This window comes from Cynoglossus semilaevis, chromosome 8, assembly GCF_000523025.1.
Source record: "Cynoglossus semilaevis isolate Cse_v1.0 chromosome 8, Cse_v1.0, whole genome shotgun sequence".
Classification (NCBI taxonomy): domain Eukaryota; kingdom Metazoa; phylum Chordata; class Actinopteri; order Pleuronectiformes; family Cynoglossidae; genus Cynoglossus; species Cynoglossus semilaevis.
The window spans coordinates 7527549-7539039 of NC_024314.1; the positions used below are offsets into that span (position 1 = coordinate 7527549).

At 39.8% G+C, this 11491-nt stretch overlaps 1 protein-coding gene across 5 annotated transcripts in view; it reads left to right on the forward strand.

Annotated features, from left to right (window-relative positions):
* LOC103381859 (ORM1-like protein 3) overlaps nucleotides 1-10709 on the forward strand; it is a 14685-nt gene extending 3976 nt beyond the window's left edge. Inside the window, exons 1-5 of one of the 5 annotated variants that reach the window (XM_025057498.1) lie at nucleotides 2887-3423; nucleotides 3515-3602; nucleotides 4339-4592; nucleotides 4934-5085; nucleotides 6383-10709. In XM_025057498.1, coding sequence (XP_024913266.1) covers nucleotides 4419-4592; nucleotides 4934-5085; nucleotides 6383-6518 — 462 coding nt within the window. In that variant the 5' untranslated portion in view covers nucleotides 2887-3423; nucleotides 3515-3602; nucleotides 4339-4418 and the 3' untranslated portion in view covers nucleotides 6519-10709. Of the gene's footprint in view, nucleotides 1-2886; nucleotides 3460-3514; nucleotides 3603-4338; nucleotides 4593-4933; nucleotides 5086-6382 lie in introns of those variants that run through there. The other 4 variants (XM_008314426.3, XM_008314424.3, XM_008314422.3 and 1 more) reach the window with 4 other exon arrangements.
* The last annotated feature ends 782 nt before the right edge of the window (nucleotides 10710-11491 follow it).

An 11491-nucleotide genomic window follows, 5' to 3' on the forward strand; every position in this document is an offset into this window, starting at 1 on the left:
TGCCAATGGCGACACCTGCTGGATATACGGTGAACACTAAAAAAAAGTGTTTTCTTTAATTTGATCATAAAACTATTACTAATTTGGTTATTGTGACACATAGTGAATAAGAACAAAACACAAATAATCAGTAAAATGTTGCCGGAATGCAAAAAAAAAAAAAAAAAAAAAAGATTGTATCTTTAGCTCTGTTACTATTTGATGCAAATACCATTGGTGCCAGTTGGCATCAGAACAAAAGAATATTTAAATGACAAATCATTTATTAAGTACTTGGAATCCTGCTGCTCTTTCCTGAATTAATCATACAACTCCTGTATGTACAGGGTGTACGGGGTGTAGAAGACACTGCAAATACTGTATGGTAACGTCACTGAGCCCTAACACCCTCATGGAGGTGCTGATCAAGGCAGTCTGCACATTTGGTTTCTGTAAGGACATCTGTTTTTTGCAAAGTTTCCATTTGTATCTTCTACTTGTTGCACACTGAGGTGAAAAGCCTTTGAGGAATGTTTAACTAAAGAAAAAGTTTCCTCACCATAAAAATCTCTGCTTTGCACTGTTTTTGTATCTTGCACTGCATATACAGTACTTTATTAGCTTCTACTTGATGTTGTTTATTTTATACTGAGCTACCAACTTTAGGATTTAGTTACCTTAGATTGACTATACTGACATCTGTGTTGCTTTTGGGTACTGTACTGGAGCTGCTCACAATTTTATTGCATTGTATGTTCGCCCGTCTTCTAGTTACAATGAACACTGTTCTGTTCTGTTCTGTTCTGTTCTGTTCTGTTCTGTTCTGTTCTACGATGTTTGCGTTTGCAAATCAAGTTGGTCTCATCTTTTACTGACTGGAATTTGATGGGCCAGAATACAGAGGCGTATTGCCTGGTTGATATATCCAACAGTCTGTGGTACACAGACATTCAACACCGCTCCCCTGAACACTGTCTGATCGTCTCCCTGCTGATTTAGCCTGAGAGTGAAGGCATGTAAGGTCCTTTCAGCAATTTCTTAATATCAAATGAGCAAAAAGACTTATGGAGGAATTGATATCTAACACTTAATAAGTCTTGAACCGTAAAAACATTCTTCACCAATGGCATAAAAAAAATGACACTGGACTCTGCAGAAAGGCAGCTCACGCCAGAACATGTCACAACATGAAATTCATCTGCTTATTAAAAGCTTCTAGCACTGGCACCACTCCTGTAGATAGCATCATGTTGCATCTCAGGACCAGATCTAGGTGACCTGTGGGCATTTGCTAAAGTGAGGACCAGTGTCTACTACAGAGGAACACTTCTGAACATCTATTAAAAATATGGTTGTGCTGAAAAAAGATCCAACCACAGGACTTTGAAGCCTTGATTTTATCATCGTCACTGACAGCAAGATTTGTCTCGGGGCGCTGATCAAATATCCACTCCTTCATTGCTCTGAGTCAGTTTGGTTCAGATGGGTAATGTAAAACAAAAACATGTTGCTGTATTTGCTCGAAGTGAATTTACATGTGAAAATCCTCCCCCCAAAAAACCTTTAAAGTGTCTCCTAAAAATGTCCCTGAAGGTCAAGTATGTTCAGATGATAAGTTGTGGATGTGATATACTGTGATATTCCCCCTCCCCCTCCTCTTTCTTGTGGTACATTTTATCACTGTCAAGTACTTGGCCATTGTTCCATTGCCAGCAATGATCTCACAGTACTGTCATCCATCGCTCGCAGTTGAACAGACCTCTAGGTTTACACAGTTAAGACAGGTACAGCACCCAAGGCTATTAACAGAGGGAGAGAAGGGTGGTGTGTGTGTGTGTGTGTGTGGGGGGGGGCAGACCTGTCTGATGCCACTCATCACAGGGGGGTTTACTACCCTAAGAAACACAGGGTGTCATGTGACACTGCATGCAAGGAGAACATAGTTGACCTCTTGAGCCTGGGGCAACTCTGGGCCCAAATTAGTATAAGGGCTTATCTTTAGGTCTCCAACATGACACTGTTGAGCTTTGATTTTGGGGAGGAGAAAATCAGTCCCATCAGTCACTTTTTCTTGCCTGCAGCAAGGTCTTCATCTCACCTTGGCTACATAAGAAGTCAAGGGCCTCCTTTTGTACAAGTGCTCACCAAAGATGCAGCAGAGACCCTGTCTGCTAAAGATTATCATGTGACTAAATTACACTTAAAATGTGTATCTTTTACAATTAGCTTCATCTCAGTGATCAAATTCTCTGTTTTGTTTGGTTATCAGCAACCAAATTCAGACAGCACAAGTCTCATTCCTCCAGGAAGTTGTTCTTAAACAATTCATTTATGATGATTTTCAAAAAACAACTTTTGAATGAGTTTTGAACTTTTGAACCTTCAGCCAGGTACTGACTTAGATTGTAGAGGGAGTTAAAGGAAGCTAAAAACAGAGGCAGCGCCACGTGAACACATTGTGAATTGGTCCAGCCCAGTGAAAGGTCACATGACCCCATTTCACCCACATTTGGACATTTCTTGTATGAAATAAACAACACTTTAAACAGAAATACCAGGTCATATCTACAGTAGATACAACGTTTTTGACAGATTTAAAAACATTTTAAAAATGATCTAAATATAAATAAATACACACCAAACAATCCAGGCAGCTGCTAACAAATGCCATCATGATGCAGAATTCTATTTTTAAAAACTGCATCCTTTAATTTTTGCTTTAAAAAAAACATAGAAATCACTCTTTATAGATACATAAATAATCACATTCATCTTCATGACAACAAACATTAATACAAAAGAAAGGACTTTACTTAAAATTAATAATACATTATCTTCCTTATATTTAGAATCAAAACAATCATCTTTTCACAGATATAAGGCGAGAAAAAAAATCAAGTGATGACCTGATATATATTAAAAAATTCTAAAAATAATTCTTGATGATAATCTTGGATTTCGTCATCATTTTGTGCCATCAAGTGCCAATCATGATCCTTTCATCCCTCCTCCGCAATGACGTACCTAGGGAGGTGTAGACGACGTAATCTCGACGCATTGCGCGCGGATTCGTCGATCTTGTCCATGTGACATAAGCACCGCCAATCACAGCGGAGTGCGAAGAGTGGCGTTAGAAACCGACCCTGACTGTGTGAGCTTGTTTGTGTGTGTGTGTGTGTGTGTGAGTGAGCGAGCGAACGTGAGCGTGCATGTACGTAGAAAGAGTGCAGCCGTGACGTTGTTGTGCTGTGCTGTGTTGTCAGCAGCTGTTCGTCTGAACACGGAGGAAAAGTGGATGTATGTAAGCGGACTGTGACTCTTCATTAGAGGCTTTGGAGCTAAAGACGGACGGGAGAACCGCAGCCTCCGCGGCCCTGACACTAACGCCACTGAAGGCATCACAGAGACAGAGAAGTGTGTGATAACGGACCACAGGCATAGCAGGTCGGAGTTGAAGCCATTTTTCTCCCTGCAGTGAGTGTGTGTAGTGATCACCCGTCTTCTTATCTTAACCTCCAAGGCGTTCTATTTACAGGTCTGAGCGTCAGAAACCTGTGTGGACTGTTGTGTATCCCACCGTACCGTTATTTGTTCTGCTGTGAACTTGTGGACAGCATGGTCCAGTGAGCAGGCTCTTTGTTTACTAAGATCAGTCACTTGTTAACCATGTCAGACACACTGACCTGGTTTGCGCAGTTACCACGTAGTCAGTCAATCTTTACTCCCCCTTTTGGTCCATTCTTTGTTTTACTATTGTTACAGAAAACACTTGTTTCTGATTGGCTGACAGGTAACAAAGTAGGTATGTAACATTGTCAACAAAAGCTGAAGCTAAACACATTGTAAAGCAGCACTGCAATTTTTGCAGTACCATCTGTACTTATACTGTGGAGTTTGTAATGTTGATAGTTAATAGGCATATAGGAGGTGTGCATTGAAGTGTATATAAAATCAAGTGACCTTATAGATATGGTGACAGCAACAAACAAACAAGCAAATAGAAAAACTTTATATGAAGAAACTGTTGATTCTCTTCTTACTCTTCAGTATCAGGAATGTATTATTTAAATTGAAATTAAATATGGTTTATTGAAGTTAGAAAGATATATACAAATTAATGAATGAATACAAGATTAATTCATTCTCAACCATTAATCATATGAATTAGGTTGCAATAAAATGACTTATTGTAATATTCTATAGTATCAGTTAAAGGCAAGTTTTAACAAAGTATACTCTTTATTGTCAACCAGGTGTGTTTTAATGCTGTGATTTAGGATTTTTTTTTTTATTCTAAGTGTAAGATTTGCCTGTTAATGTTTTTCAGACTGTGTTTTGTTTTTTCTTTGTCTTCCACAGGTGGTAACAACAACGGCATCACTTGGTGCCTGTGTGCACTAAGAGTCGGTAGAACTCCTCGAAGTCGCACCAAAGTCACCATGAACGTGGGCACGGCACACAGTGAGGTGAACCCCAACACCCGAGTGATGAACAGCAGGGGCATGTGGCTGTCTTACATCCTGGGTATTGGCCTCCTGCACATCATTCTGCTCAGCATTCCCTTCGCCAGCGTGCCAGTGGTCTGGACCCTCACCAATCTCATCCACAATCTGGTCAGTCGGTCTTTGAAAAGTACTCTGTCTGGAAAGGGTTTTTTTAACCTTAGAAGTAGATTCTTGGAGATCAGAAACAGACTCTGACTTGCTTAAGAGTAAACATGGTTTCTAACTTGTGTTGGGCCGTGTAGGCTGACCCTAGTCATTAATGTTGTGGGAACAGAAGGTAGATCATGTATAAACCAGCCTCCAAGGAAAATTACTACAGTTTTTTATAGCCAGTGCTGTTAGTAAGAACATTGTAATTGTTTGGCTCCTGTTACAGGCTGATGTCCTCACACAATATGTATGTACAGTCATTTGTAACATTGTCTCTCTGCCTGTTGTACTTTCTACAGTGCATGTACCTCCTCTTGCACATGGTGAAAGGAACGCCGTTTGAGACCCCAGATCAGGGCAAAGCTCGCCTCCTGACACACTGGGAGCAGATGGACTATGGTGTACAGTTTACAGCGTCGCGCAAGTTCCTCACCATCACACCTATTGTCATGTAAGTGTCCCTTCAGATGTCACTGTGTGGTGGAGCAGATACAGGACAGGGAAGCACTTTAGAGAAGCAAAAGTGTTCAGAGCTGTTTTTGACCTTTGTGAGAGTCAGAGTTAAATGAATAATGTCCAACATTACTCATGAGTGAAGTCAAGACATACCAAGAGGATGAATGTCAGAATTTTTACAGTGTTACTTCAGTCGGAGCTGGAACATGTTATCTGGTAAGTTTGAGATTGTTTGCAGAGAACTTGGATTTTGTTGCCGACCGATTGTGCCTGCATCGGTACCTAAGCTCTGCTCAGTATTTGCAGCTGTGCCTGCTCTTGTCCTCATTAACAAGCATTGTTCAGTTCACAGGAAGCGCTGATGGTTCCCTGCTGCAGCCTGAACATTGTGGTGGTAGCAGTTTTGCAGCTGTACACTGTGTTTTTTTTCCTTTGTTGTTGTTGTTTTTCACTTCATTGTGCTGCTCTCAAAGTCCTCTTTGACGTTTTGTTTCATAACTACTACCAGCAGGAAGAGGTCGGTCTCTGGGGGCTCCAGGCTTCACCTATGGGGACATTTTTTCCAACATGTTCTGCCTTGTTCAGCAAAAACAAGGAAATGCTTACACTGTTTCATATTTGAAAAAAAACAAATCCTGTTTACGCTTAGCCATTAGCCTAGCTTTATTTTTTTGTATCACTGTTTTGTTTCATTTTTGCTAAGGATGATTACCCATGGCTGGGTTGTTATGACCAGAGAGGAAGTGTTGTGCACTGTGATAAACATCTCTGAATGTTTGTGTTAAACAGAGGATGTTTGGATTAATTCTGTTGAGGCCATAGAATGTTTTAATAGTATTTTAAGGTTGTGACAAGGAGTTAGCCACAGTGCCCCCTGCTGGGCTCTGACAAACGTTGCTGCTGAGGAAAGAGCATTGTCTTTGCTGTTTTCTAAAACGAAGCCAGAGGTTTTCAAAAAACATACAAGAGAAAATGCAGCACAAGAAAAGGCAAGTAGCTGTATGGCACAGTATGATTCAGCTCTTACAGTATGTAGTCACTACTACAAACTATAGAATTATTTTTATTTTTTAAATTGATTATTTTTAACCACCTACCGGTCTCATATTTTTTAACTAAAGTTCTAAAACTTTGTGCAGACTTCTACTGCCCCCGGTTTTGTTTTGTTTTTTTTGTGGGGGGAGCGTTTGGGGGGGTTTGCTCTGTTTTGAGGAGTGGCAGCATTTGGTTTGTATGCTCACCTTTCTTTTTAATGATGTCACAGTTCAGTCTTTTTCCTCCTTTTGTTCCAGGTATATTCTCACCAGCTTCTACACCAAATACGACAGGATCCATTTTGTGGTCAACACCGTTTCCTTGCTCACTGTGCTCATCCCTAAACTACCCCAGCTCCACGGTGTGAGGATCTTTGGGATTAATAAGTACTGACATGGTGGAAGAGGACACCCCCCCCCCCCACCCACTCACCCACCACCTCATTGGACGGAGTGTCCATGGACTATTGAGCACACAGAGTCTCAGGCCTCAGATTTGGCTGCACTTCCACAGGGATCACAAGTAGCTCCTCTCTTTGGCTGCTCGCTCTGAATGAAACCTACAGGGAAAACTGCCATGGTACCAAAGCCCAGGAAGAGGAGACCCAGGAGTGTGTAGAGGAAGCGCACAAAGGGAAAGGTGTTCTGTTGGTTGGTCCGTCTGCACCAGGTTTCCAGCGACAATTCAAAAGCATTTATAGTGATCCATGATGTTTAAAAATACCATGTGCCATTTTTACACCATCTGGCACGTTTTTTTAAAAAGAAAACTGACACACTGCTGTATTTTGTAAGCTTTTCCGTCTTAAACCTCTAGGCTCCCTTGAGTTTTTTTCAGGGTGAAAGTGAGCGCAACAATACCTAAGTGAAATGGTAAGGGACATGTTAACCAAGGCACAGTAGACCAGAGGCGTTTATATTTAGCTCTGGATGCTCTGCTCAGGGCCAAGAAGTTAAGTTGGGCAACTCTTGTTTTGTCTGACCGCGTCCATATTTGGACTATACTTGTCCTGGACTGTGTCACAGCGGGCCTTCTGTCTGTGAGTGAGAAGGTTGCAGCAACAGATGACATTGATTTAAGAAATCTTAAAGTTAAAGTTTAAAAAGTTGTGTTAGGCAACTGGACATGAATTTTCTAAAAGAAGACGTTTCACCTCTAATCCAAGAGGCTTCTTCAGTTCTAACTGGTGGAGGGGAGTACAGCAAATAAATACCATGTGTCCGTATTTATTTGCCATGACCTGGATGACTGAGAATCTTCATAGACATGTTAAAGTTAAAGTTTTAACCTTTTGAACTTTACTAAAGTGCAGAAGCACACACACAGGGTCAGTGGCCAGCTAAACTGTTCAAGGGTGTGTTCACACTTGTTTTCACTTTGGTCGCTGGGAAGAAAATCCAAATGCATTACCGTACATTCACATTTGGACGTGTTTCAAGGTACATTGTTTAGGATGTAGCAAACTCTAGTGGGCGATTTATATGCTGTGATATTATAAATGTATGAATATATACTTTTATATTTATATATTTTTGGATAATCACATTAATTGCTTTTAATCAAGAATAAAACTAAAACATTCCTAAATGTGACAGAAACACATTTTTCTGTATATCTCCTGAACAGAAGGACAAATGACATCAGGTCGTTAGTGAGACAAATCCAAATGATGGAATTATTTATATGGAAAGTTGTCTAGAAAAGTACCCTAATGTATAACTCATAGAGTTCATTCATAGAGTTGGTGGATTTGAGTCATCTTGATTGTTCAACGCGTCATTAGTTCCTTTTAAAAAACCTAAAAACCAGTGCATTTAACCACGGTGTTAGACTGACTGAGTGTCCTGCTCTGGATCAGTCTGAAGTGTAGGTGTTTGGGAAACAAAAACTTTTCTCGCAGCTTTCTCAGCTCTCTGTGTAAATACACGTATCGACACATGAGGTGGAAAAAAGCGACAATTAATTAATTAATTTCACTGATTAGCCATTGGCAGCCCTAATATCCTTATGTATACATTGGGGTTCTCTGTGCTGTTATTGAATTTTTACATTTACTGACGCTCATCCTAATCCAGCACTGATCAACATCTCACTCAGAGTCTTTCAGTAATGGAATTGATGAAACACATGGATGTATTTCAGAGTAATATAGAGAGAGGAGAAAAAATGAAGCCGATGCAGAGTTTTTTTTTCTAGTTCACCAATACTAATATAAATGCCAGTGTGAACACACCCTAAAATTTACTCAGGATAAAATAGTGCATGATTGTGCTTTGCCTCGTTCTCCTTTTGGATTCCTGTAACCAGTTTAGCCTGTGGACATGTGCTGACTCAAGCAACTCTTCAACGCTAATGACATTTATATATGGGATTCACGCATTCTAAATATAAAAGGTACAGTGATTAGGAATAAAGGGCGTTGTTTTCAACACAGATCTGACAGTTCTGGTATTTGTGGCTTCACTAAGTTGTTATCACAGTTGTGTCTTGGCTGTGTTTTTATTTTGTCTCCTTCAGAGACAGTCAGGAGCCAATGTTCTTCAGATCAGTAGATTGCTCTGAGGAGAGAAGAAGGACCTCTGGTGGTTTCCTACTTCCTCATGGTCTAGTTTCTCAGATGAAGCACACTTGGACTTAGACGTGGGGCTGTCTGGATCCTGTATGCTGCTTACATTTATACTTCTAGGAATTAAGAGAAATAATCTGCAAAGACAATTCAGAGCTAAAACTTCAAGATGAAAAGTGTGTTTACACAATTTGAAATGTCACTGAACGCGCTCTTTGATACATTTGAGGGTCGTTCTCTGTTTGTGTAGAAAGAGCTACAGTTCTCTGTGGAAGAGTAGTGACCACACTTCCACTGTGTGACTCTGAAATGACCTGATTCCTCTGTTATTAACCTAGAACGTTCTGTTCAGTTTCAGATTAGAGTAAATCATCAAATGTCAGTTGTTGGTTTTTAACCACATTTTTTTTATAGAGTATTGATGATGATTCTGGAGAGAAGTTTTTACTGTATGGACTGTTTTGTAATTATTTTACAGGTTGTGAGATTTTGCATGTGTGTTGGTTGTGACGAAGCCTTCTTGGAGTGATGGAGGAATAATAATAATAATAATGACACGTACACTGTCTTATGTTGATATTTTTGAGGATCATTCGTTGTTTACCTTTCCTGGAAGATACCATAAGTGGGACAATTTAATTGACTACTAGTTCATTATTAGTTAATCGACTAGTAGAGTAGTACATATTACACATGTAAAAATAGTTGCCTCCCACTATGATTTACATAGTTGTTCATGATCTCTGATAAAATTACTTCATAGCAGGTTTTTCTCGATGGAGAAATGAGCCGCAGATGCTACTGATTAATTTGGTCATTATTGGAAGTCACTCTAGTGAAACACGTGTCTCTGTCGCCTCAGTTTCCTCCTCTGTACTGCAGATTATGCTGAAAAAACATGTGTTGTTTCTCAGCCAGCTGGGCACAGAGGGTTTTTAACTCCAATCTGGTACTGTTGTAAATACTTTATAGTAGAACTTGAAAGATGAAGATTTCAGGACTTCAGTAAAAATCTGGCTCCAAATCACATGTGGCCATCTAACCTAAGAATAATGTTTTCCTCTTTGCTTTCTAGGGAACGTGGAATGTATCAGACATGTCTACTATGTGGTCCTGAACAGTGTTACAATCCTTTACACACACACACACATATACACACATAAACATACTTTGTTTTGTGAATACAAACATGACATTCCTTAGACCTGTACTAACTACTACAAACATCTGCCTAATTCCAGTGACAAATATCATTTAATCTGTCCATAATTCTAACCCTCGATACCAACATAAATATTGAAGTCCTATGCCTCACTTACCCCCCTTTCCCCCTCCCCCCCACTGTTCTGTATAGCTACACAAACAAATAGAACACACACACTAGGTTTTGTTTTCTGTCAGCACTTCTGATAGACATACTTCCCAAGATCAGGGGTCTCAAACTCCTGGCCTGCAGGCCACATCCAGCCCAAGACCCACCCATATGTGGCCTGCAACTAGATAGTAGTTAGTATAATGTAGTCTGACTCCTGCTGTTAGTTTCTGGCCCTTCAGTGAGGTGACAGGACTAACAGTGGTCCCCCAGCTCATTTCTGAGCTTCTGAAGCAGACTGATATTAACAAGGACCAAAGATCCAGACATGAGGACAGATGTTGAGTAGACTCTGGTTCGACTCTGCTGCAACTGCTTTTTCATCATTGTCGTTTATCTTCATCATCATCATAAAGGGCTTTATTCAAGGACTTTTTTTGTTGAGCATGTATTTACAAAAAGAGTTTTAAATGGACAGTCAGACTTTTGGTCGACGTGAATGTGAGTTATGTAAAAAACAAACAAGGAGCTCCAGGTTGTGCTGCTTTTTCTGAAATGTCAGTCTGATGTTCTCTCCACGTGCTTGAGCCAAAATACAGTATTTTCCAAATATCAACTCTGTCATTTTAAAAAAAAAACACAGTTCACATGTGTTGCCTGCACTTGCCTAAAATAAACTGTTGTTTTTACGTTATTTTGCAACTGATCCAAGTCCACTCGGAGCAGTTTTTGATATGTTTGATTTTGGTGAGGATGAGGTAAAAACTGTAATTATGACTGTAAACTATAGTATTTTTCCCTGTGTCAGCTCCACCTGAACACAAACAGGGACTTCAAATTAAACATGTAGTCCTCCAGTTATGTGCCGACGTTGCAAGCTGATACAGGCTCTGCGCTGCGCTGTGTTACATAACACCAGAGACTCCTGAAACATTGATCAAGTGAAAGTACAAGGCTCGTGAAAAAAAAGTCTAAAAATGAAATGCAACCCCCCCCAAGCTTTACTTAAAGAGCATCTATAAACTTAAACATATCTCTGAATCAGTGAGGTGTGTTTGTTTGATTGTAGACGTGATTGCAGATGTAATATCAGTAACAATGGGATGATGAGGATTATAATACATTGTATGTACTTTTCAGCGTTGACCTCTTAGCTTAAGATTGTAGCATATTCTGTCTTAATTTTACTGAAAGAATGGTATATGACTGTAATGAATAGTGTGTATATATATATATATATATATATATGTATATATATATATATATTTATAAACCAGTCATATGCAGGTATTTGATACCATTTTATTGGATTAAGCTTTAGGTTCAACTATAACGCAGTACCATCTTTGTCCAGCAGAGGGCAGCACATAACTGATATTGACCAGTGTGTAGAGCTCCTGGTCTTTTGCCCACGTCTTTGGTCCAACGGCCTTTTTCTCTTCAGTTCATTGACTCATTTATGAACAGGCAGATCTACAGCCCCATGGA